Source organism: Phoenix dactylifera, chromosome 17, assembly GCF_009389715.1.
Source record: "Phoenix dactylifera cultivar Barhee BC4 chromosome 17, palm_55x_up_171113_PBpolish2nd_filt_p, whole genome shotgun sequence".
Taxonomy (NCBI): Eukaryota; Viridiplantae; Streptophyta; class Magnoliopsida; order Arecales; family Arecaceae; genus Phoenix; species Phoenix dactylifera.
In genome coordinates, this window is record NC_052408.1 from 8,472,588 (window position 1) to 8,499,986 (window position 27,399).

Here is a 27,399-nt window from a genome sequence, read left to right on the forward strand (position 1 = left end):
AGCATTAGCCACTACATTTGCTTTCCCCGGATGATAACTGATAGTCAGGTCATAATCCTTCAATAGCTCTAGCCATCTTCTTTGCCTCAAATTGAACTCTTTCTATGTGAAGATACATTTCAAACTCTTATGATCTGTGAAAACCTCACAGTGTTCTCCATACAAGTAATGCCTCCATATCTTTAGAGCAAAAACTACCGCTGCCAACTCCAAATCATATGTAGGATAATTCTGTTCATATGACTTTAATTGTCTAGAGGCATAAGCTATCACCTTTTTCATTCTGCATCAGAACACACCCAAGTCCTTTACGAGATGCATCACTGTAGATGGTGAAGCCTTCTGTTCCAGATGGAATAGCTAGCACTGGGGCTATCACCAGATGCTTTTTCAGCTCTTAGAAACTCTGTTCACAGTCATCTATCCATTTAAACTTCACTCGCTTCTAAGTCAAGCGATTTAGAGGTATGGCAATATGGGAGAATCCCTCAACAAATCTTCTATAATATCCAGCCAATCCTAAGAAGCTGCGCACTTCAGTTACATTGGTAGGTCTACTCTACCCAACTACTGCCTCCACTTTCATTGGGTCAACAGAGACACCTTCCTTGGAGATTACGTGCCCGAGAAAGGAAATACTATCCAACCAGAACTCACACTTTGATAGCTTAGCATAAAGCTTTTTTTCTATGAGAGTTTGCAATACTATACTTAGATGTTTTTCATGTTCCTGTGAGCTCTTTAAATACATCAAAATGTCATCAATGAACACTACCACAAACTGGTCCAGATAAGGTTTAAATATCCAATTCATAAGATCCATGAAGGCAGCCGGTGTATTTGTCAAACCAAAAGGCATGACCAAAAATTCATAATGCCCGTATCTGGTCCTGAAAGCTGTCTTGGGCACATCCTCCGCCTTTGTTTTCAATTGGTGCTAGCCAGAACGAAGATCAATCTTCGAGAAAACCTGAGCCCCTTGCAGTTGATCAAACAAGTCATCAATTCTTGGTAGTGGGTATTTATTCCGTACTGTCACCCTGTTTAATTCCCGGTAGTTTATACAGAGTTGGAGGCTACCATCTTTCTTTTTTACAAATAATACAGGAGCGCCCCAAGGAGAAACACTAGGCCTAATAACTTATCCAGTAACTCCTATAGTTGTTCCTTCAGCTCTTTCAATTCAGCTGGAGCCATTCGATATGCAGCTTTTGATATTGGACCAGTGCCAGGAATCAATTCGATGGAGAACTTAATCTCCCTATCAGGGGGTAATTCTGGCAATTCATCTAGAAACACATCTGAAAATTCTGTCACCACAGGGATATCCTCTAACTTGGGCTCCTTTTTCTAGGTGTCTAACACAGCAGCTAAGAATCCTTCACAACCTTTTGCAAGAAGTTTCTCAGCCTATAGAGCTGAGATTAACTTCATTTGATGAGGTGACTTGCTGCCCACCAAACCAAATACTGGCTGACCAGGGATCTGAAACTTGATCGTTTTCTCAAAACAATTAACAGTATCATGGTATGCTGCCAACCAGTCCATTCCAAGAATCGAATCAAAATTATTCATCTCTAGGACCAGCAAGTCTGCATTCATTTTTCTGTCCTCAATGCCCAAAATACAATTCTTGCAAACTGAATTAACTAATATAACATCTTCAATAGCTCTAGCCATCTTCAATAGCTCTAGCCATCTTCTTTGCCTCAAATTGAACTCTTTCTATGTGAAGATACATTTCAAACTCTTATGATCTGTGAAAACCTCACAGTGTTCTCCATACAAGTAATGCCTCCATATCTTTAGAGCAAAAACTACTGCTGCCAACTCCAAATCATATGTAGGGTAATTCTGTTCATATGACTTTAATTGTCTAGAGGCATAAGCTATCACCTTTTTCATTCTGCATCAGAACACACCCAAGTCCTTTACGAGATGCATCACTGTAGATGGTGAAGCCTTCTGTTCCAGATGGAATAGCTAGCACTGGGGCTATCACCAGATGCTTTTTCAGCTCTTAGAAACTCTGTTCACGGTCATCTATCCATTTAAACTTCACTCGCTTCTAAGTCAAGCGATTTAGAGGTATGGCAATATGGGAGAATCCCTCAACAAATCTTCTATAATATCCAGCCAATCCTAAGAAGCTGCGCACTTCAGTTACATTGGTAGGTCTACTCTACCCAACTACTGCCTCCACTTTCATTGGGTCAACAGAGACACCTTCCTTGGAGATTACGTGCCCGAGAAAGGAAATACTATCCAACCAGAACTCACACTTTGATAGCTTAGCATAAAGCTTTTTTTCTATGAGAGTTTGCAATACTATACTTAGATGTTTTTCATGTTCCTGTGAGCTCTTTAAATACATCAAAATGTCATCAATGAACACTACCACAAACTGGTCCAGATAAGGTTTAAATATCCAATTCATAAGATCCATGAAGGCAGCCGGTGTATTTGTCAAACCAAAAGGCATGGCCAAAAATTCATAATGCCCGTATCTGGTCCTGAAAGCTGTCTTGGGCACATCCTCCGCCTTTGTTTTCAATTGGTGCTAGCCAGAACGAAGATCAATCTTCGAGAAAACCTGAGCCCCTTGCAGTTGATCAAACAAGTCATCAATTCTTGGTAGTGGGTATTTATTCCGTACTGTCACCCTGTTTAATTCCCGGTAGTTTATACAGAGTTGGAGGCTACCATCTTTCTTTTTTACAAATAATACAGGAGCGCCCCAAGGAGAAACACTAGGCCTAATAACTTATCCAGTAACTCCTATAGTTGTTTCTTCAGCTCTTTCAATTCAGCTGGAGCCATTCGATATGCAGCTTTTGATATTGGACCAGTGCCAGGAATCAATTCGATGGAGAACTTAATCTCCCTATCAGGGGGTAATTTTGGCAATTCATCTAGAAACACATCTGAAAATTCTGTCACCACAGGGATATCCTCTAACTTGGGCTCCTTTTTCTAGGTGTCTAACACAGCAGCTAAGAATCCTTCACAACCTTTTGCAAGAAGTTTCTCAGCCTATAGAGCTGAGATTAACTTCATTTGATGAGGTGACTTGCTGCCCACCAAACCAAATACTGGCTGACCAGGGATCTGAAACTTGATCGTTTTCTCAAAACAATTAACAGTATCATGGTATGCTGCCAACCAGTCCATTCCAAGAATCAAATCAAAATTATTCATCTCTAGGACCAGCAAGTCTGCATTCATTTTTCTGTCCTCAATGCCCAAAATACAATTCTTGCAAACTGAATTAACTAATATAACATCTCCACTTGGCGTTAAGACACAGAGATCAAATTCTAATGGCACAGATGATATTTCAGTATTCTTTCTAACAAAATTGGCCGATATAAAGGAGTGGGTAGCACCCAAGTCAAATAAAAAATTTACATCATATGACAATAACTTAATCATTCCTGTAAACATAGTCACAAGACGCCTAATCATAATCTTTAACTATACATGCACAAACATATATAACCTAACAAAATTTATGACATGCTAAATAAGAGAGTATTAGGAATGGATTTATTACCTGTCACCATTGAATGAGAAGCCTTGGCATCTTGCTCTGTGAGTGCATAGACCCACCCCTGGGTCCTAGGCCTCTGCTGCTCCCTCTTGTTGCTGTCCTTCCTGAAGTACTCGGTTTGCAGGAGCTCTCTGAGAGGACTGAGGTGCCTGTCGCCTCTACGGTTCTTTTCCATTAGGACAAACAATAGCCTTATGCCCTTCTTGACCACAAGAAAAACATGTCCCTCCAACCTATATGCAATCTCGCTTGAGATGAGGTCCTCCACAGCGGTAGCATCTAATAGCACCTCGGGCTTGCCCTCTATCTTTGGTGACAACTTGATTCGGTCTCAAATCCTTCGACTTGAAAAGTCTACTGTTTTGGCTCGGAGAATCAGTGGGTCGAAACCTTTTCTTCAAATTCTTTTCTCTAGCAGCTTGAGCATTGTCAAGCCCCTTTTCTATCACCAGGGCTTTGTTAACCACATCTTTATAGGTAGTCAGTTCAAAAGCAGCGACTTGTTGCTGAATCCGTCCCCTGAGTCCATTTTTAAATTTTCTTGCTCGGTCACTATCCTCTGATATCAAGGTCGGTGCATATCGGGACGTCTCTTCAAACTTTGCTGTATACTGGGTGACTGTCATATCGTCTTGCTACAGTCGGTCAAACTCCCCTATATTTCTGAAATTGGATACCCTGGAAAAAATACTTCTCATAGAAAACCTTTTTAAATTCTTTCCAAATGAAGGAGGCCTCATTCGGACCAAGCTTTCCTTTCTCTATCTCCCACCAGTCAACTGCCTCACCCTATAACATGAAGGTGGCAAAAAGGACTTTCTTCTCATCAGGGCACCTCAAGGCTTGAAAAACTTTCTCCATCTGTTTCAGCCAGTTCTCAGCCTCCATCGGATCAGCCGTATCTTTAAATGCTGGGGGTGCATATTTCTGGAAATCCAACAGACTGACTCGGTGCTCCGGCTGAGCTGTAGTGCCTTGAAACTGTTGCTGCTGCTGCTGTTGTTGATACATTGCTTTCTGCTGCTGCAAGAACTGCTGTTGTACCTCTACCATCCTCATCATGTCTGCCATGGTAGCAACTTGCTGTTGCACCATCATTTGCATCAACTGTGAAGCACCTATCGTCTCCCCAAGCTGAATACTTGGTCCTTCGGATGTCCCAATCTCCGGAGCTCCCATCTCTAAAGTACTGCCAGTAGGGTCGATAGTGTGCTCCTGCTGTTGCACACCTCGAGTCGGCGTGGATGAGGTATCTTCCTACTGTCCAGAGGGTGCCCAAGCCGTGGAGCCGTCCGCAAATCGGGTCGGCCTTCTGGCACGCCCACAACCACGCCCTCGCGCCATATCAACCTACATAATTTTTCCAGCATCAAGATTATCAGATTGAGATAAATTTTGCATCCTTAATATATTAAACACACTATTTAATATCTTATGTGTTTAGTGATTTTCCCCACTCATGCTTACTCGAGCCTAAACCCTAGGATTTCCTAAATCTTAAGCTCTGATACTAAATCTGTCCCGCCCCAAACCCATCACTCGGGGCGACCATGTGACACGGCCACATAATCCCTAAAGTAAAACCCTAGAGATCATGTAAGGCCTAAAAAGGTACAATATTCACAAAAATACCAAAAATTAACGTTTAATGTATTTAAACCAAACTAACTAAAATGTACTGATTGATTACATAATTTCGAATGTCCGTAAATAAAAGATAAGCTAACTTCTAACTATCTAGCAGTCTGACTCCAGATCGATCTCACTTCTTGTCCCACCCGATGGACTCTACAAATTCAGTGCCTCTGAAAAAGAAAGTAAGTGTAGTATGAGCTTTTCCAGTCCAATAAGAATCCCAACAGCCACACATAGTAATAATAATAAAATAATCAAAGCATCAAATAAATGCTATTTCATCATTCAAAAAGCTCAACAAACAACAAGTATATATAACCAGTACATATACATAAATCCTTTTTACACGTTATGTGATCCACTTTCGTATTACTCTTATTCTCAAGTTTTAAGATTTTTCACTTCTGGCTTTGGACTAACCAAGATCATGATCCAGTCCAAGACTGCACAAATTCCACGCATACGCTCGTGGCAGCTATCCCACGCGTAAGCCCATGAAGGCTATCCTACGCATAAGCTCGTAGAGGCTATCCCACGCGTAAGCCCGTGGAGGCTATCCCACGCATCAGCTTATGGCAGCTATCCTACGCATAAGCTCGTAGAGGCTATCTCATGACAAGGCTAGTCCAACCCAATTTACATATCTAGTTTTACATGTTTAATCCAATTTCAATCAGATCACATATTTTCATAACTTCTAAAAAATATATTAATTCTTTCCAATTTAATTATTTCAATATTTTCATAATAAACAAAATGCACACCTCATATGTGTCATATCAGCTCATAAGATAAATAACAACATAATTATAAAATAAACCCAACAATAAATCAAATATATGCATAGAGGTGCTCAGATGTAGGGATTCTTACAGAAATTTGTGGACTGACTCAAATACGGATCCGAATTACAACCTACAAGCTGGGGTGCAGAGTCCCCTGATCAAAATCTCCTGGCATCGCTGACTCCTCCCCTCGGTCCGATGGGGGTGTTCCGGCGACCTTTCCGGCGAGAAACCGGAAGGAAGAAACCTTGAGCAAACTCGGATCTACATGAACGGATCCAAAATCTCTTCACCCGATTTGTGGGGATCTTCTTGAAGGGAGGAGAGGCTTTATGGCTTCCTCCACCACTGCCCCCCCCCCCCCCCCCCCCCCCGCGAGTCGGCTCCCCTCTGCGTTTCAGCCCCCCTTCCACGATCGTGCCTAGGGCACGATCGTAAATGAGGATGGGCCTGGCTTCTTCGGGCCGGCCCATCCATCCTCTTTTTTTTTTTTTCTCCTGGGTTCTCACAACTACTTCCACTTGATGTCACGACCATTATGCTTTTCATCATATATTACATATGCCTTGTGCTAGTAACTTATATAGAATAAACATGTAATTTACGCTTTGCTAACTTTCTTTTACTAGGGTAAGCAAAACTATCGAGCGATATCAAAGTTGCTGTTATGCATCTCAAGATGCTACTATAGATGAACATGGAACACAGGTTTGCGCTATTTTCTTTTATTGAATGTAATATTAGTCATGTAGTTATTTCTAAATGTGCTACATCTTTCCATTTTTGAATAAAAACTATTTATGCCTAAAACTTCCTTATGTACAAGGAATTACAATTGTTAATGTTAATTTTAGAATAAACTTCAAGCATGAAAATTAGAAAACTCTCCATTGGCAGATAATCTATTTGGGATCCATTTTTATATAGTAATTAGTTCTAATATAATTTGAGGAAACAATCTAAAAACATGATGTCAATCCATTAATATTTACTAAAATTTAAGTCAAGATGCATAAGAAAAGAATTATCGAAATAGTCTCATGGAGACTTTAGGGTTTACAACATTTGTAATCTATCATGAGATTACTTTAACTAGTAGAATTTGATAAATATAGAATTAGGTGGGGTGCGTATTGCATGTGTGCAACTTGCTATATTGTTCCTTTTCTTGAGGTTCGAGCTAGAAGGATTTTATCTTTATGCATAAATGAAAGAAAATAGGGAACCAATTATTTAGCAGAAGCAAAGACCAAGTCCCTATTGTCTATAAATTAATACAAACTCTTCGCCAAGAAAAATACCAGTACTATCCCATTTCTAGTAACATTGATGTCAGGATTGAGACAAGTGGATATTCAAAGGATAAAATGGAGTTCTACCATCTATCCCTTCTTTTTTTCTTCTTCCTTCTTGTTTTAAGAACTAGGATAAGTTCATCCAAAATAAAGATGATGGTGAGATCAAATCTAGATCACTTGTATTGGACACCCAATGAACTCATTGAGCTGGCACCTTTAAAGGTGTACTATTTCTCCCACAAGATTCTTCATAATAAATTGTCTAAATTAGATATGAACACTTCTTACCATTTGTTATGCCTAACCCACCACTTAGGTTGGCACATGATGTAGGGTATAACCTTAGGAAATATGCAAGGCCTACTTATGAACAAACCTTAACATTGGTATAATTGTCATCCAAGAATAATATAATATTGTTCCAATATTATTAGATAATAAAAATAGTCTAACTACAATTTCCAAACATTGGTATTAGAGGCATTCTAATTCCTTCTCACCTCTTGCTAACTTTAAACCTCGGCCTAGTATGAAACACCATGCAGCCATAAAAAGGAAGACAAAGAAGTAGCATGAGTTGCAGCTAAGTAAGAATCCACCCCTACACACCCCAACATAAATAAATAAGTAAATGGTGGTTAACAACAAATTTTCAATAATAAATAAACCCATTGAAATATTATTGAAATAGTTTTATCATAAAATGCACAAATCAGTTAACTAGAATTTGGATTCCATTTTCACTATTCAACAGGCTACAATATCTCAATACCTAATATGCAACCCAAATGATAATTCCTTCCAACAATGCTTCAATATCAACAATTTATGATCATTTTATAACCTCTAACAAGGGCTAGCTTTGGCAAACATCCTAGGAGTGCTCCATAAGAAATTGAAGCTATTTTTGGTTTTAGACTAGCTATGGTCACATTTCCCACCAATAAAGAGGCAATCGATAATATCATATTTCTCGCCCATGATATAAAAATCTATCATATTTTTTACCCCCAACAGAGCAATTGATAGTGTCAAGCTCCAGTCAATGATGAGGCAAACCAAGACATCTAGAAAATAGGTCTATGTTTCTTGTATCTTTTCATCTCTTTTATCACTAACTCCATTACCGACCAACTCAGAAATCTAAGAAATAGGTCTCTGCCACCACCACAACCACCAAGTTCATCATAGGTAAATCTATAGAAGAGAGAAAAGTTCAATCTTTCTAGGTTTTCCCTCCCATCTCCATCTTCCTTGCCTTGAACACCATCAATCATGGAGGATGAAATTTGTTGGAGGAAAGGAGGCATAGAGAGAAGGAAAGTAGGGCTGGCAATATTTTGCTTTAGCATTAATGTGCTGAGTTGGCCACAATCTCAAGAAGTTGAACTCTCTTTAAGAGAAGCAACCAAGAGAACAACAAGAATAACAACAAGAGAAGGAAATCACTATAATTAGTGAGGTTTAGATGATTATCCCATTGCAAGTTGGGCATCGCTTATCTACCTTAGGGAGCACAAACATTTTCTTGGCTTGGAGGTTATAAGGTGAATGGAAGGCATCCTTGTTTTTCAAGCATGAAGTTCTAAGAAAATTCTTGAAAAAATCATTAAGATGAATTGCAAGCCCATGTCTACCTTGATGGAGCAAAATTTGAAATGAAGAGTTGATCAAGAAAGGAACTCAAAGATGCTCATGCTTATCAGATGCTTCCTGGAAGTTTAATTTATTTGACTATTACAAGACTAGATAACTCTTTTCTGATGGTTGCAATTAGCCAATTTATGCAAAAGCCTAGAAAGCTTCATCTTGATGCAATAAAGATGATTCTTCAATATCTAAATTAAACTATCACATGTGGCTAGTTGTACAGAATGGACGAACGAATCTTTTTAAATGGTTTCACGGACACAGATTGGGTGGGAGACCCTTCTACAAGGCAATCGATATCAGGATGTCTTCGGTATTAGATTAGCAGCAATATCTTGATGTTGCAAGAAGCAACCGACTGAGACATTATTAAGCATTGAGGCCGAGTACAATGCAATGATACTTGCTCCATAAGAATTCATTTGGTTAGGAAAGCTCGTTGAAGATATTTTTCATCTTCTGGATGAATTGGTGAAGATTGGAGGAAACCTTAGCACCATCTGACTAGCATCCAATCCCGTGTTTCATGCTCAGATGAAACACATAGAAGTTCAATATCTCTTCATACGAGAAAAGGTACTAGAAGAAGTAATTCATCCCATCAAGGTGGACACCAATGTCCAAGTGGTAGGTATTTTCAAAAGGCTTTGTCCAGAAGAAAATTTGAACATTTTAGAAGAAATTTCTGTATAATTTCTCATGTTACCACAAAGGGGAGTGTTGAAATTGTTGTGTTAACATGGTTCTTCATCATCTACATTATTATTATGTGCATGAGTACATGTAGATATTTCATAGAAGAATATGTAGTATACTAGAGAATCTAAAATGGGAAGATGAGGAATAGCATTAGAAGATAACAAGTTGGATGGGAAGATGAAAGGTACATAATATCATGAAATTTCGATGCCATGCACCAAACACACTGCTCAGGCTGGTGCGTGACATGATTGCATATTCCCCAAGGTATAGTCATATAAAATATGCAAGACCTACTGAATGAACAAACCATCAACAATACAATTCACTATTTTCAAGAATAAAATAAATAGTTCATTATTTTTAGACAATAAAAATAGTACAACTACAATATCCAACAACCAGTGGTACCAGAAATGTTCTTATTTCTCTCCTCCTTTCACTAGCAAACCCCAAATTTCAGCTGAATGCTAAGCATTATGTGGCTTGAAAAGAAAGAGAAGAAGTGGCATCGGCTAACAACTCAATAAGAACCGCTATACAAATGCACACACCAGAAATATTCTAATTCCACCATGGGTGAGAAAGGTGATTGTGTTTAATCCAAAGCTAGAAAAAAATTACTTATGGAGTACTTCTGTGAATATTGGTCGAATTTAATCCCTGCCATATGTTATGACATGATCATAAATTGTTGACACTGAACCACCATCAAAGGGAAATTTCATTTGGATCATATGCAATGCATTGAGATATTGCGCTCCGTTGAGTAGCGGATATGCACATTTTTGGTAGTTGGTGATATATTGTTCTGGTAAGCTTCTAAATTGCTTCTCCCTGAAGTCTAGACATGGCTAATAGTTTTCCCATTCACTTAGACATGGAACCTGTCCATTTTACTTTTTGAGTTCCTGGTGTTTACTATGTTTTATGCTGCTCTTCTGTTCCATGAGACCATGAGCCGTCTTCTCCCTAATTCAAACATAATTCACAATGGATTGATGATGTGTCATTTTTAAAGGTCCAGGCCACAGTCATACCAACTAATCTGATCAATAAACAGGTCAAGCATCTTTACCCAAACCTGACCATTTTAACAAATGAGAGCGTTTTGGCAACCCATCTAGGACTAGAACATTATTATATCCACCTGAAACCAACTAGCTTCTTTTTAGGTTGGCGGGTCAGGTAAGGAATATTGTCTCCCTAATCTTTAATTTTCTAACAAAACATTATTAGTTGCAGCTGTAGTTTTAATTTTTCTTTTCATCAAATATATATACGAAGCCCATAATTCTGATTGGAAAATCTAACCGCAGCATTTTGATTTTTGTATCAAAATACAGAACTGGTACCAGGAATTTTCAAAGCTGAAGGCAAAATATGTGTCCCTACAGCGTACGCAAAGGTTAATTTTCTTCTGAAGACAACTATCAATTCTTGTACAGCAGCTTAGCATCTCTTAACATATTTCTGAAACTACCTATTTGTAAACATGTTATAATGAAATCGGTCTATTACATAGATGAAGACAAAACATATTCTGGTCATAGTATGGAAGAATCTAATTGCTAATTGTTATTTAGGCATTTGCTAGGAGAAGATCTTGGGCCCTTGAGTGGGAAAGAATTGCAGCAACTAGAACGACAACTTGAATCAGCTCTGTCACGAACCCGACGAATGAGGGTATTGCATGATGCATCTTTTATCTTGTTTTTCTTAATTAGTCTTGTTTATTGTCAAGCAGGTTACTGAAAACCTGAAATTAGCTAAGTTTCTATTTTATTAGGACTCTTTTATGTTTTATATATGAAATGCTCTCTGTTTTTCACTTAGATCATGTTACTTTTGTCGTGCATATTAGAAAAGTTCTTGAAAATAGAGAGGATGAAACTCGTAAATTGCAATCAAATCAACTGATAAATTAAGGACCTCAAACTTTATGGGATGGTCTGGTAAATGAAATGGGATCAAGTGGCATGTTCTCCTAGAAAAGGAAAGACAAATCTTCTTTTTCATGGGAAAGGTTTTGGTGTAATATATAAGAATGGTTTACTTCTCCTTCTGAAAGATGGAGTTGTCTCTTCTTGGTAAAAAAAAATGGAGGAGAATTTTTCTAACACGAAGAACGGATATGGAAGTTAAAAAAAAGTAATTTATATATCCTTCCAAAAAGGGGGGCTTTCCTGTTGATAGAGATGAATAACTATTTTTTGGTTGAGGGGCAGGGCTGTCTTTGATGGAGTTGATGGGATTTCTCTTTCGTTAAATGGAAACAAAAAAAATAAATAAAGCTGACAGGCGGAAAAGTAGAGAAATAGAGGAAGAGTGAAAGGCCAAGTTCTTCACCTCTGCTTCCAACAACTTTTCTCGCCAAGTGGAAGATGGCAGAGTTGCCTGTGGTTTGTGTTTACTTCCTAATTTTAAGGAGGGAGACCTAGCGTTTGTGTATGGGCAGGTTCTTACAATCTTGCAATAAATGTGGGAACTGGAAAGAGATATACCTGCTTTCCCATTTCTGCATTATATTTTAATTTTTTGAAACAACTGCTTTATATTTTATATTATGTTCAAAAAATCATGCTGCATACAAATGGGACTAGAACTACACATCTACCTTATGAAAAGCAGTGACCTTAATAGTGTACATGAGCAACCAGTCTTTCCATGGCCTGCCTCTTTTCTTTTTATTTTTTCTCCTTTTAATTACTTTTTTCTTATTTTATTTCTTTTTTCTTCTTCGCTCATTCTCTTTGATCGTGTTTCTTTCCTTTTTCCAGAGGTCTAGGGCTGCATTTTAAGTAGCCCTTTCCTCAAAGTTCAATTATTTGATTAGCGATTGTTGTTAAAATTAGTGGCATCAAGTTCTTCAGTTTCTGGCCACTCCACAACCTATCTATTACTCTCTAAATCCAGAGTATAGCAGACGCCACATACCCGTATGACGGACTATACAAGCATGTAAGGCTGCAGATCATATCAAAGTAATAATAATTTTTAAAAATTTATTTAATCAAAAACTTATCCAAATAATTCTTACAATAGTTCCAAAGTGACATAAGTCAACATTTGCTAACTAATAATATAAATCAAATAAAATACTCTAACTACTCTAACTAAAACTCCAATAACTAAAAGTATCTTCAAAATATCTAGCTCACTCCAAGTTCTGAGCAATCATGCATCTAGATCTAAGGAAAATAGAGAAAGTGTAATAATGAGCTATACTATTCTAGTACGCAATATAATACCCTAATGTGGGATATGAACCTATCAAATAAATAAATAATTAAAGAGCAAGATATTGACTGGGAAGTAAATCAATTCTTGAGTAATACATTTTTTTTTGAAATATACTATTGTTTTCATTAAAAAAATACTAGAATTTCGACATTAGGATATGGCCACGTAACCCAGCGTCATGGGTCAAAATGCAAAAAGTGCCAAACACCACTATTATAACCATCCGTGGTACGGTATTCAAATACCACTATTCTTATCACTGGTGGTGCAATGTCGAAATCAGTTTCTTATAGATTACAAGTCGACAGGGCCAACAAATAATCTCCATTAGTAGGGCTAGATCATAGCCATACCGAGAAAATAAATTTTTCATAATTTGTCTAGTCCTATTTTTCATATTTCATAACATAGCATATAACATATTTTAAAATAATTAGTATCATAACATTAACATACCTCACCCATTTAAATAAATATAAAATGGATATCATAATCAAATTTAATCAAATAATTATTATTTTACCAAAAATTTAGAAAACACACTTTGAAACATTAGGTTACTTACCTTTTCTTGCTTCAGAACCTTATTTCAGGTAGGCAAGTTAGGTTCATTCGTTACAATATTATTAAAATACTATTTAATTTTATCATTATCTTAGAAGTAAAATAAAATTAAAAATTAAGATACTATTGGGGATACGATCTCATACCTAAATCAAGATGGATGAAAGACAATGTCAATCAGGAGGCGGTATTCGACTGCATGGGTCGGTATGAATAAGGTAATTTAATCGAATCATGTGCAGACTAGGGCACAGATGGTTCAACAGAGATCGAAGGTGATCAAATCTAATAATATTGGTAAGGACCGAGATGGGGGCTGGCAAGCTGCCAATGACCCTAGATTTGGACCTTTTACCAAGATCGATCCAAAAATCACTAAGAGTCATATTTATGAGGTCCAATCAACTCTAGAGAGAAAAAGTTTAGATAGAGAAAAACTTTATAGAGAGAGAAAAAGAAGAATAATAAGAGAGAGAAAGTAGGAAAGAGAGAGAAAAGAGAGTAGAGAATAAGAGAGAGAAGCTAAACTCTCTCTTTCTCTCTCTATTTTTTTCTTTCTTTCTTTCAGGTAGGCGGGTCAAATTCATCTATTTTAATATTATTAAAACATCATTAATTTTATCATTATCTTAGAAGCCAAATAAAGTTAAAAATTAAGATACTATTGGGGATGTTGGGGGAAAACATCACCACGACAACCGAGCGGGGGCCGACCGAGCAGATCCCCTCCGAGCAGGGGCCGACCGAGCAGATCCCCTCCGAGCAGGGGCCGACCGAGTGGATTCTCCGATCAGGGAGCTCGGTGCCTCCGAGCAGACCCTTCGACTATAAGGCGCACAGGCACCCGAACGATGCTACCGGCCTAAGGACGCCCGGTTCCCACGCTGAGAACGTTCTTTCGCAGTACGATGAGTAAACCTAGCCAGGTCCTTGTCAACCATTAAAGCGCATGGCTTCGACAAACGCCTAGCTCACTCAACCATTAAAGCATATGGCTCCAACGGCTGTGCAGCCAACTCAGCCATTGAAGAGTATGGCCTCCGCTGTCTACAGACATCAAGCCCCCTACGGCCAGCCGGCCCGGTAGCGAATGACTCCACGACCGGTTCGAGTGCTCCGGCCAGATCTCCTACAGTGACAGCATTAATGCACATGATCGAGCATTGAATTCTACCACGCACCCAATCATACGACTGGCCGGCTGCATCGTCATGTCACAGGTAACCCGACCCCCTCTATAAAAGGGAAACTTCCCCATTCGGAGGAGGGGAGGGAAAAACATTATTATCCCAGACACTCTGCTGCACCACAGATATGTTCTTCTGCCCCCTCTGACTTAGGCATCGGAGGGCCGGCGCCAGAAATCCCGGCCACCGGCTTGTTGCAGGTCCCCAGGAGACGCCGCACGCCGCCAAGCCGCCGCCTGCCAGTCTCCGCCCGCGCTCCACCTTTCCGGCCCAGTGGTCGCCCCCGGGTCCAAATTCCAGCAACAGTTGGTGCTAGAGGAAGGGCCCGAGTCGCGATCATGAAGCTGAGAAGCAGGGGAGCTTCTAATGCTTCCCGGCGTCTCCCACCCAGCCCTGGACATTCCGTCCAGAACTCTCCGCCTCCGGCCGATCCGGTTCATGTTCGGTCGGAGCAGTTTGACACCCTAGTGCAGTAGGTCCAGGCCCTGGCTGCCGCTGTCCAAAGCCTGCAGCCTAAGGGCATCCAGACAGCACCGCTCCCCCCAGCCCCGGTGCAACCGGAGCCTCCTCCGAATGACCCGGCCCTCCAGGGTCGGGATTTTCATGCCTCCTCGAAGGCTGACGACGGGGAGCAGTGCCATCACCAGGGGTCAGCCCGAGCATTCCCTTGGGGGGAGTCCCTAGTGAGGGCCCCAGGCGACTAGCCGCAATCTTCAGAGGTCGAGTCAGTCCCGGGGCGACTAGCCCCTGAGCAGACCACCGTCACGATTCCCCAGGGCGACGGACTCGACAAAAAGGTTGAGAAGCTGGAGCGCCAGATTGAGGCGCTCCACGACAAGAGAGCAAGGTATAAGGGCGACTTCGAATTCTCCACGAAGTCCCCCTTTTTCCGACAGATCGAGGGCGAGCCGGTTCCGCCGAGATTCAAGATGCCCCAGGTGGAACCCTACAACGGCATGACCGATCCCCTCGATCACCTGGAGAGTTACCGAGCCTTGATGGCATTGCAAGGTTCCTCGGAGGCCATACTCTGCAAGGCCTTCCCGGCGACACTCCGGGGAGCAGCTCAGCTCTGGTTCATCGGGCTGAAGCCCAGCACTGTTTTCTACTTCGAGCAGCTCGGCAGGCAGTTCGCCACCAATTTTGCTGCCAGCCGACCCCAGCGGCGGACCTCCGACTCCCTCCTCGACATAAAGCAACAAGAGGGGGAGTCGCTCAGGGAATATTTGGACCGCTTCACCGCTGCGACGTGGGAAGTCCACGAGCTAGACCAGTCGATAGCCATGTCTGCGCTCAAGACTGAAGCTCGATCTTATAGGTTTCTCTTCTCCATCGAGAAGAACTTTCCAGCTGATTTTACCGAGATGCTGGTCCGGGCGCGGAAATACGCAAAGGCCGAGGAAGCCGTTGCTTCCAGACGGGGTGGAGCCGAGCAGGGCTCCAAAAAGCAAGAGGCGCCGCGAAGAGCGCGGCCGCCCCCGGAGCCCGTCTCCACGCCGAGCTAACCCGCCTCGTCCAAAGAGTCCGCCACGACCACGGGGACCGCCCCGACCAAGGTCCCCGCCTCGCTTAAGGTCTCCAATGCGGCCCCGTGCACTCAATGGGAGGTACGATAATTACATTCCCCTCAACGCTCCTCAGACCGAGATCCTCATGGAGATCGAAGGCCGGGACTACTTTCGGCCTCCCCCCTTGATGCGGGACTTCGGAGCTCGGCGCAACCCCCGGAAGTACTGCCGCTTCCACCGCGACCATGGCCACGACACGGAGGACTGTTTCCAGCTCCATGACGAAATCGAGGCACTCATCCGCCGAGGGGTGCTCAACCGGTTCGTGCAGAGCCGGCGTGAGGAGAAGAGGCCCGTGGAGGAGGCCGCGCAGCATGGAGAGCCGAGCACCAACAAGCCTATTGCTGGCGTCATCAACACCATAGAGAGGGGGGTCCCAGCCGAAGCGCCAGACGCAGGAAGACCTCTCCTAAAGCGCCCTCGCACGTCTGAAGTTTCTTTTTCGGACGAGGACCTGGAGGGAGTCGAAACCCCCCACGATGACGCTGTGGTAATCTCTATGGTCATAAATAAATTTGATGTAAAACGGATTCTAGTAGACAATGGAAGCTCGGCGAATATTATGTACTTTGATGCTTACTCTAGAATGGGGTTGATGGAAGGGCAACTACGAATGATGAATGCCCCACTGGTCGGATTCACCGGGGACTCGGTCCCCGTGGAAGGCGAGGCCGACCTCTTAGTTATGGTTGGGCTCGCTCCCCGAGAGAGTACAGTGAGGATGAACTTCCTCGTGGTGCGTCTACCATCAGCCTATAATGCAATTCTCGGACGACCAGGGCTCAACGCACTTCGAGCCGTGGTCTCCACCCGCCATCTGCTCATGCGGTTCCCCACTAGTCAGGGAGTTGGCGAAGCCCGTGGGGACCAGACAGTGGTAAGGCGATGCTACATGGCGACCCACGGGGCGAAACAATCCGCCAAACCGACCACTAGAGCGCCGAGCGATGAACACCCAGCGGAAACCTTGGAGGCGCGGATTAGCCCCCAGAGGAAACGGGTAGAGCCAGGTGAGCTACTTATCCAAATCTCCTTACAAAATGGTTCCCCTGAGCTCACCGTGCAGGTCGGCTCCGGCCTTGAGGTCCACGAAAGAGATCGCCTTGTCAGCTTCCTGCGGGCCAACATGGACATCTTCACCTGGTCGCCCGCTAACATGCCGGGAATAGACCCGGAGGTTGCGGTCCACCGACTCCAGGTGCAGCCGACTTGCAAGCCCGTGCGGCAGAAGAAAAGGAGTACCGCCCCCGAGCGGCAGCAAGCGGCGGCCGAGGAGGTAGACAAACTCCTCAAGGCCGGCTTCATTCGAAAGATATTTTATCCGGAATGGCTCGCCAATGTTGTCCTTGTCAAGAAAGCGAGTGGAAAATGGCGTATGTGCGTGGACTACACTGACCTGAACAAGGCCTGCCCAAAGGATAGCTTCCCACTTCCCAGCATCGATCAGCTCATGGACTTCACCTCGAGACACAAATTGCTCACATTCATGGATGCCTTCTCAGGCTACAACCAAATTCGGATGGCGCCAGAAGATGAGGAGAAGACGGCCTTCATCACCGATGGAGGCACCTACTGCTACAAGGTGATGCCCTTCGGCCTAAAGAATGCTGGAGCAACCTATCAAAGGTTGGTCAGCCAAATATTCAAAGATCAAATAGGCCAAAATATGGAGGTCTACGTCGACGACATGTTGGTGAAGAGCCGAATGGCAGAAGATCATATAGCTGACCTTAATGAAGCCTTCTCCACACTCCAAAGGTACCGAATGAAGCTTAACCCCGCAAAGTTTGCCTTCGGAGTTACCTTTGGCAAGTTTCTTGGCTTCGTGATAACCCAGCGGGGGATCGAAGCCAACCCTGAGAAGATCCGGGCACTCCAAGAAATGGTGCCCCCAAGGACAGTCAAGGAGGTGCAGCGACTTACAGGGCGGGTGGCGGCCTTCGGGAGATTCGTCTCCCGATCGGCCGAGCGCTGTCTCCCATTCTTTGCAGCTCTCAAGCGGCCGAAGAACTTCCTGTGGTCGGCAGAATGCGAGCAGGCCTTTGAAGAGCTGAAGCACCTCCTCGCCTCCCCTCCTTTGCTCATGAAGCCTCATCAAGGGGAGCTCCTTTATCTGTACTTGGACGTCTCGCCAGTGGCAGTGAGCTCGGTCCTGGTCCGAGAGGAGGACAAGCTCCAAAAGCCAGTATACTACACTAGCCGGGTCTTAAGAGATGCTGAGACCCAGTACAGCAAACTGGAGAAGACCATCTTCGCGTTGGTCGTCTCGGCCCGGAGGCTCCGGCCCTATTTTCAGACTCACACAGTGGCCGTACTGACCGATCAGCCGATCAAGCAAATTCTCCAACAGTCGGATCGCGCCGGTCGGACTATGAATTGGGCGGTAGAACTCGAAAAATTTGACCTCGAGTACCGCTCGAGGCCAGCCATCAAAGCCCAGGCGCTCGCCGACTTCATCGTCGAATGCACAGTGCCCGACGAGCCTGAGCCTACACCTACGGCGGAGCACTCAGAGCAGTCGTGGACCCTGCACGTGGACGGCTCCTCAACCTCGGGGGGTTGCGGAGCAGGTCTTATCCTTTCTAGCCCCGAGGGGGTAGTTGCCGAACAAGCACTGCGCCTCGAATTTCCAGCCTCAATAATGCGGCGGAATACGAAGCACTCATCGTCGGACTCAAGCTAGCCAAGGAGCTGAAGGTCGAGGATCTGAAGGCCTTCAGCGATTTCCAACTGGTCGTGAGCCAGGTTTTGGGAGACTTTAAGGCCAGAGAACCATCAATGCAAAAATATCTCCAGAAAGTGCGGCACCTCACCTCGACACTGGGCGCCTTCCACATCGAACACATCGCCAGGGCGGAGAATGCCAGAGCTGACCAGTTGTCAAAGCTAGCATCCTCCCGGATGAGGGGGCTCCCCAAGACAGCGGTGTTGAAGTACCTCCGAGCGCCCAGCACGGAGGAGCCCGAGCCGGCTCTATGCATCGAAGTCGAGCCAAGCTGGATGGACGAGCTAATCAGCTACCTGCAAGATGAGGCTCTCCCTAGCAATGAGCGCGAGGCCTGCCGAGTCAAGCGCCTTGCTGCCCGGTACATATTTCATGAGGGCAAGCTCTATCGAAGGTCTTTCACTTCCCCTCTCCTTAGATGTCTCCGCCCGACAGAAGCGGACTACGCGATGCGCGAAGTCCACGAGGGGATTTGCGGAAGTCATGTGGGAGGCCGTGCGCTGGCGCACAAAATCCTACGCCAGGGATACTACTGGCCGACACTCCAAAGGGATGCGCTGGACTTCGTCCGGAAATGCGATCGATGCCAAAGGTACTCTAGCATCCAACGCCGACCCTCTGCCCCCTTGACCTCGATTGGCTCCCCCTGGTCTTTTACCCAATGGGGGATTGACATCCTGGGGCTATTCCCCCAGGCCACCGGGCAGAATAAATTTTTGGTCGTCTTCATCGACTACTTCACAAAATGGGTCGGGCCGAGCCGGTCGTCCGGATCACCGAGCAAAAGATGCGGGACTTCATTTGAAAGTCGATAATTTGCAGATTCGGACTTCCCCGCGTCCTCATATCCGACAACGGTCGCCAGTTCGACAACGTTCGCTTTAGAGAGTTCTGCTCCGACTTCGGCATCGACCATCAGTTCACCTCAGTTGCGCACCCTCAGACAAACGGAGAAAATCGAGGTAACGAATCGAACTATTTTGCAGGGACTCAAAGCCAGGCTCGACCAGTCCAAGGGACAGTGGGTCGAAGACCTGTACAATGTTCTCTGGGCATATCGAACTACATTCCGTGTCCCTACCGACGAGACTCCCTTCAACCTGACATACGGAATGGAAGCCGTCATCCTACTGGAAATCGGACTCCCTTCTCCGAGGATAGAACACTACGACGATGGCTCCAACTCCTCGCAGCTCCAGAACAACTTGGACCTGGTCGAGGAAACGAGGAAAGCTGCCTAAATCCGTATGGCGAGATATCAGCAAAAAACGGCGCAATATTATAACGCCAGAGTCAAAGTCAAATCTTTCAAAGTGGGAGATCTCGTCCTCTAAGAGCCGAAGTTTCCCGGCCGGGCTATGTTGTGGGGGGGGGGGAGGGGGCCTTGAATTTAGTCCCATATCGGCTAGTAGCGGAAAGGTTCCGTGCCTTAAATGGGGGGTGGAAATCCTTTCCTCTCGAGTGCCCTTTTGTGGGACAAAACCGTGAGGAGGGCTCCGGGTACGCTCGACCCCCAAAGCGGACAATACCTCGGAAGGAACGCGGTCCTCTTTCTCTGCTAGCTTAATGTGGGCTAGGCTGTTGTGTGAGGCTCCGGCAGAATGCCGTCCCCGCATCAGATGGCGCGCCAGGTAGGGGCGCTTCCTCTCTCCATTGACTACCCTCTAGGACTGTGGGGGCCCATTGGGGTAAAACCTGGTCGGAACCTTCCCGCTGGGGGAGCTATATTGTGTGGGGGAGGGGGCCTTGAATTTAGTCCCACATCGGCTAGTAGCGGAAAGGTTCCATGCCTTAAATGGGGGTGGAAATCCTTTCCTCTCGAAGGCCCTTTTGTGGGACAAAACCGTGAGGAGGGCTCCGGGTACGCTCGACCCCCAAAGCGGACAATACCTCGGAAGGAACGCGGTCCTCTTTCTCTGCTAGCTTAATGTGGGCTAGGCTGTTGTGTGAGGCTCCGGCAGAATGCCGTCCCTGCATCAGGGGATACTACCTCATGCCCAATTCAGGATAGATGAAAGGCATTGTCAATCAGGCAATGATACTCGACTGCATGGGTCGGTTTGAGCAAGGTGATTTTAAGGAATCATGCTCGAATTAGGACACATATGATTCAATAGAGATCGAAGGTAATCAAATCTAACAGATGGTCTCTCTATTTCTTTTTCTTTCTTTTCCTTCTTCTTCTTTGGTGAAATAGGGGAACTTCTTCCCCCCATTAGCACCAGAACAACTATGCCAGAGGTTGTGGTAGTGTCTCGGGTCAAAGGACGCATGGCCGCCCTTAGTGGACGGCGATCTACGGTAGCCGGCGGCCCACGGTGAGAGAAAATAGACCGTAACAGGCCACCTCTATTTCAAATGGTTTTTCGGCGATTCGCCGGCCCAAAATAGGGCGAAACTCAGCTAAAATACCACAAGAGAGAGAGAGAGAGAGAGAGAGAGAGAAGAAGAAGGAGAGGAAGACCTACCTTGGTCCAGCGAGGTGGTCCGATGGCTCCTTCTGGCGATAGGTCAAGGAAGAAGATTGAAGAAGAAGCTCGGGATTGGTGGCTCGATCTCGGATGAACTCGAAGAAGAAGGGAGAGGGTCTTTAAATAGATAGTCCCGGCCTTATCCAGCCGGTCTCTGGATCAGGATGAACTTCCGATCTTCATTGCGATCGGGAGGGAGTCTTCATCGCAATCGGGATGACGAAGACTTCTAGCACAATCCACAAGGTTTCAGACTACCTGCCACATTATAACTGATCTATGCTGTCGAAACTATCGAAAGGAAACAATCCATGATTTAGTGATTAAGTTCACCACAGCTATTTGGATGACAAAGCATCTTTGAGCTTGTTCTTTCATTGTCATCTAGGCATTTAGAACTTGTTCCAAAGAATCAAGATATCCCAAAGTGTTTAATACTTCAAAATCTTGTTTGATAATTTTGTCTTGGTAGACAGACTATTTGTCTTAGATGGATAGAATGTCCTTTCTACAGTTATCTATGATCGTTATTTTGGCTAATCTTATGTTTATTAGCTTTGTTGACAAGCTATATGTCTGCTTGTAATGAAGATTATTCTGCATATGCTATCTTGTGTTCTTATTCTTAAGGAACTCTCCAGTACTGGAGAAGAGATTATTACTAGATGACAAGATTACACTTATTTACTGCTTTAGTGCAGATACAGAAAATGCTGGACCAGATGGAAGAACTTCAGAAAAAAGTAAGCAACTTAATATGAACCTGTGTTTAGAAAATAAAGTTAAAAAATGAGATCTATTGGAATATCTTATTGTTATTCAGAATATATCAAATATGGTTTGTTAGAATTCTTCTTTCTTTGATATTTCCTTTCTTTTTCAGAAAACCTTCTTTCATATATTGATTACTACATATCCTTTGGGTGGTCCTGACCTCCCCTTCAATCCCAAAAAAAAGGAGTACCACATGTTATAAACTTCTGTAGAATATCTAGTGGACATGAATTTCAACCTTGTCATCATTGTCCTTGGCGTATCTTGATTAATTCTGTTCAGACTTTGTCGATTACCTTGGGAAACTAGATGTCCTACAGAATATTTGTAATCACTTTGTTATGGCATTTTATACTTGAAAGAGCTGAAAGGAAAAAGTTTGGGAAAAAACGGTTCCTCTTCCTCTATGTCATTGTTAACTAACATTCTAAATTATGAATTCATGCTGGTTCCTCAAAACATTTGAAAGTTTTGATTTCTAAGGGTGACTATTTTCCTTCTTGATAAAAGTGGCACTTTAATCATCGTTTTCCTGTCTTAATCAATGAAAAATACCTGGGCACGTCCATGATGAGCATGGAATTCAACAGGAACAACTGATATTCCCCTATGATTTCATTTTTGTGAAGGGGGTTTTCTAACAGGTGCTTGGTAAAATTAAAAACAGGAAGCTGAAAGAATCAAGGTGTTAATAGTGGTAGTAGAAGCCAGATAAATCACCTGTGTTTATTTATGCCGAGGACCACCTACTGGTTTTTAATGCTTAACTGCAACAATGTCAGAATATCAAGGCTATAATGCAAGAATTTAAGAGTGTCTGGACAAGACAAGTTGATGTGGATTCTCTTCAACACTTCACCATTGACTCTTAAAGATAATTAGACATTTATTAATGTCATAAAATTGAAGGAATATATAATTGTGCTGAAGTCCCTGAAGCAAGTGAGAGGCTAAGAGCCGGTGGCTTCTATGCCCCTCGGAAGCAGGGTTCTGAAGAATATTAGGCTATTAGCAGAATGGAAAGCATGGAGAACTTTTAGAGGACGCTAGAATAAGCATCTATTCCTCAGATACTTCTAATATATGCAGTGGAAGCAACCCAGGTTGCAAGGAAAGTCAGAAATGATGTAGAGAAGACACTGAAAGATTTTTTTGTGGAATAGAGGTGGGTGCAACAGCCAATCTTAGCTGGGATAAGCTAAGTGATCCTAAAGATATGGACAGTTTAGGAATTATCTACCTCTCTAAATTTTAAGTGGCATTTTCCTAAAGATGTAGTATATATTCTAAATTATAAGGAAAATTTCTAGACTTGTATAACTAGAACTAAATGTAAATTGAATGATGTAATTCTGGTAGGAAATACAAAGAGGCTCTGTTCTGTTATTTGGAAGAGCTCGTGAAGCTGGTGGCTTGGAAAATCTACCTTTAACATGGTGTCCATGCTTGGAGGGAAAGGATCAACACTAAAATAATACATGGATTTTGGATTAATGCTGCAAGCAGGTATAATTGAGATTGGATTTGGAGAATGTCCTTTAGGTCCCTAGATAGAGGAATTTGTAGTCAAATGCTGATAAAAGGAAAAACTTGGAGAGAGATGATTCAGAAAATCTAACAATCCAGGACCTGACCCAAAAATACAAGCCGGAAGGTATTGTTGCGGGGACGGACGCTTTGGCCGGAGCCTCACGCAACAGTTAGCCCACATTAAGCTAGCAGAGAAAGAGGACTGCGTTCCTCCCGAGGTATTGTCCGCTTTGGGCGCTCCGGCCCGCGCGTCCAGCGCAGACGGGGGGAGACTGGTGCCCTCACGGTTTTGTCTCACAAAAGGGCCCTCGAGAGGAAAGGATTTCCACCCCCCATTTAAGGCACAGAACCTTTCCGCTACTAGCCGATGTGGGACTAAATTCGGGTGCACCCCCCCCACAACATAGCCCCCCTAGCGGGAAGGTTCCTGTGGCGCCTCCCAGTCCTAGGGGGTAGTCTGCGGCAAGGGGCGCAGCCCTTCCTCTAGCGCCAATCTGTTGCGGGGACGGACGCTTTGGCCGGAGCCTCACGCAACAGTTAGCCCACATTAAGCTAGCAGAGAAAGAGGACTGCGTTCCTCCCGAGGTATTGTCCGCTTTGGGCGCTCCGGCCCGTGCGTCCAGCGCAGACGGGGGGAGACTGGTGCCCTCACGGTTTTGTCCCACAAAAGGGCCCTCGGTCGTGAGAGAGTGCTGGAGCAGCTCAGCTCAGAGCCGATGTGGTATTGTCCGCTTTGGGATTGGCGGGACGTCGCCCAGGGCCTTGGCCCAATGACAATCACCGCGGGCCTTAGCCCTTTCCACCCGCACGGTTTTGTCCCTCCTTAGAGGGGCCCTCGGTCGTGAGAGAGTGCTGGAGCAGCTCAGCTCAGAGCCGATGTGGTATTGTCCGCTTTGGGATTGGCGGGACGTCGCCCAGGGCCTTGGCCCAATGACAATCACCGCGGGCCTTAGCCCTTTCCACCCGCACGGTTTTGTCACCCCGTAGGGGGGCCCTCGGTCGTGAGAGAGTGCTGGAGCAGCTCAGCTCAGAGCCGATGTGGTATTGTCCGCTTTGGGATTGGCGGGACGTCGCCCAGGGCCTTGGCCCAATGACAATCACCGCGGGCCTTAGCCCTTTCCACCCGCACGGTTTTGTCCCTCCTTAGAGGGGCCCTCGGTCGTGAGAGAGTGCTGGAGCAGCTCAGCTCAGAGCCGATGTGGTATTGTCCGCTTTGGGATTGGCGGGACGTCGCCCGCACGGTTTTGTCTCACCTTAGAGGGGCCCTCGAGAGGAAAGGATTTCCACCCCCCATTTAAGGCACAGAACCTTTCCGCTACTAGCCGATGTGGGACTAAATTCGGGTGCACCCCCCCCACAACAGGTATTATTTAGCTTTCTTGATTCTGTATGAGTAAGTAAGATCTACCCAGCGAATAACCAATGTGGGACTAAACACACGCCCACACAGGTCCTCACAAAAAATGTCTAAACCGAACCGGCTGAAGTTAAACACTATTGGTTGTACATGTTTAAGATGAAGGAGCTGGTTCTGTGGCTGTATTGAGAGATGATATGGTAAGATTTTTACCGGCTTTAGCTGACTAGTGCCAAGCCATAGGTATTGGAGTTGTCGAGCCTGTTGTTATGAGAGATGAAAATTTGTTTATTATCACCAAAGTGGATTCAGATATTTTAGCTGAAATGTGATCAATATGCATTGTTAACTACTTGCAAGGGAGGATCTCTGGCTGACTCGTATTATTTTGCCTGAAAGAGGCCTGCAGCCTTCTTAGTGGGTTTTGGGAGAATGAAAGCAACTGCCGATTTCACGGCAGGATGGGCGACTATAAGCAAAAGTTTCTTTTCCTTTTCTTTTTGTCTACTCTACAGGGTTATTAGACAAAAGTTAATTTGATATATAAACCGGTTGCATCAACCCATCCGGTTTAGCATGCCCTGAACTTGCCAAGTTAGCACGGTATGGCTATCCTTGATATAAACCTATTGAAGACCAAGCATCAGCCTAAATAACCATAGGGAGGCAACTACAATTATTCTGATCTACTTATGAAATAATCAAAGAATTGATATTCTTTGAGCTTTTTTATGCTTAATTCAGGTCATTGATTGTAATTAAATTGCTCATTGCTATAATGATAACATGTTGATATTTAAAATGGTTGTGTTTCTTTTCATATGTGTTATTTTGATTATTTTTACCATGTTATGCTATAAATATCATTTAATTTGTGTGTTGAACTGTCAGGAGCATCATTTGGAAGACATCAACAGGGAGCTCAAAAATAAGGTTTTGTTTTAATCAGACAGAGCACTTGCAATATAGTAGTTCCTGCACTGCTATTTGTATACCATGTAACTATATTTCTATTCTTATTTTTTCAGCTTGAGTCTGGAGGATGCTCCTTAAGGGCCATTCAAGAATCTTTGGAATCTAATACCATGATTGAAGGCAATCCATTCCCTTTGCATCATTCTCAGTCCAACACGATGGTCTGCGAACCCGCTCTACAAATAGGGTATAATTCCTTTTTTGTCACAGTTTGCTGGTGATGAGATCAGGAAGTCATTTGCTAAAAGATAGAGCCACCCACGAGCTGAATCACTTATTCATTTGGGTCAATCTTTCAAGTTTGAAATTAGTTTCTTCTATATTTATTTTTCCAAACTACAGAGATAGTTTGTTCTTACAAGAGTTATTGTTCTATAGGTATCACCACTTTTTCCCTCCTGAAACAACCACCTCAAGGAACAATACTGTGGAGAATAATTTCATGCAGGGCTGGTTCTTTGAACAGAATGGACATGATCCCTGACGTTAGACATAGGGTATCAACACCAGTATTTAAAGACTGAGATGCCTTCTTGATGAAAAATAATGATTGAAATCTTTAAGCAGTTTTTTGTTTGCTAAAGCTGGACTTCAGTATTGTGTTGTCTGTCATAAGTTTTTAATCGATTGTTTATTTGCTTAATCTGAACTTCAGTATTGTGTTGTGAAACCTGCTCACTGTATAAACATTGACTCTGTAGTAATTTTCGCTTACGAAGAATGCCATTTTCGGTGATGTAGTAATTAAACCATAAAAGCAAGACTGGTGGATGGTGATGCATAGTTGCAAAATTTCATGTTGAAAATTGTGTGAACCGGAATTTAACCAATTAACATGCACTATGAAAATCTGGTCCCTTTGTTTCTTGTTCTATTAACTCATAGTCTTTTGATGGCGTTTAAGTAGAATTTTCCTGAAATATGGATGACCGTACTGAAAATGTTTGAGACAAGAGGTTATGATCTCCAAATTAGAGTCAACTTCTAATCTGACTTCATTCTCCTTGAGGCTGTGTGGCTGCTTTCACAAAGTTGAGGTTGTTTTAGAGGAGGCACTGGAACTGGAAAGACCAGGAAAGTGTCGATCCTGCAGGCCTATGAGATCAATTTTTCATCATTCGAACTTATAAGAATTGATCAATCATCCATCAGCCCGAGTACTGTTCTAGAATTAGTCTCAAGAGCCAGGATTTGAACAGGCTTACCAAATTTCTGGAATACATTATCGCAGAGATCCTTTTTTCTGATGCGTGTATGTACCATTTTCAAGTCATACAGATCTACCAGCTCCCTTTCAAAAGTGGAGTTGTTCCTGGGCATACTCAAAAAATAGGTTTTTATGCACCCCAACCCCATCCATTGGAAAGAAAAAGGTCGCACCGAAGAAA

General features: G+C 43.7%; 1 protein-coding gene and 1 long non-coding RNA gene across 3 annotated transcripts in view; both read left to right on the forward strand.

Moving 5' to 3' along the window:
• LOC103706416 (agamous-like MADS-box protein MADS3) overlaps positions 1-26,768 on the forward strand; it is a 48,723-nt gene extending 21,955 nt beyond the window's left edge. Inside the window, exons 2-8 of one of the 2 annotated variants that reach the window (XM_039114877.1) lie at positions 6,600-6,678; positions 10,964-11,025; positions 11,204-11,303; positions 22,077-22,118; positions 25,928-25,969; positions 26,065-26,198; positions 26,390-26,768. In XM_039114877.1, coding sequence (XP_038970805.1) covers positions 6,600-6,678; positions 10,964-11,025; positions 11,204-11,303; positions 22,077-22,118; positions 25,928-25,969; positions 26,065-26,198; positions 26,390-26,495 — 565 coding nt within the window. In that variant the 3' untranslated portion in view covers positions 26,496-26,768. The remainder of the gene's footprint in view (positions 1-6,599; positions 6,679-10,963; positions 11,026-11,203; positions 11,304-22,076; positions 22,119-25,927; positions 25,970-26,064; positions 26,199-26,389) is intronic. The other variant, XM_039114878.1, reaches the window with a different exon arrangement.
• Positions 22,127-25,560, forward strand: LOC120104204. Its single transcript, XR_005506672.1, has 2 exons — positions 22,127-23,803; positions 25,043-25,560. It is a non-coding gene; the product is annotated as an uncharacterized LOC120104204 (long non-coding RNA).
• Positions 26,769-27,399: the final 631 nt, after the last annotated feature.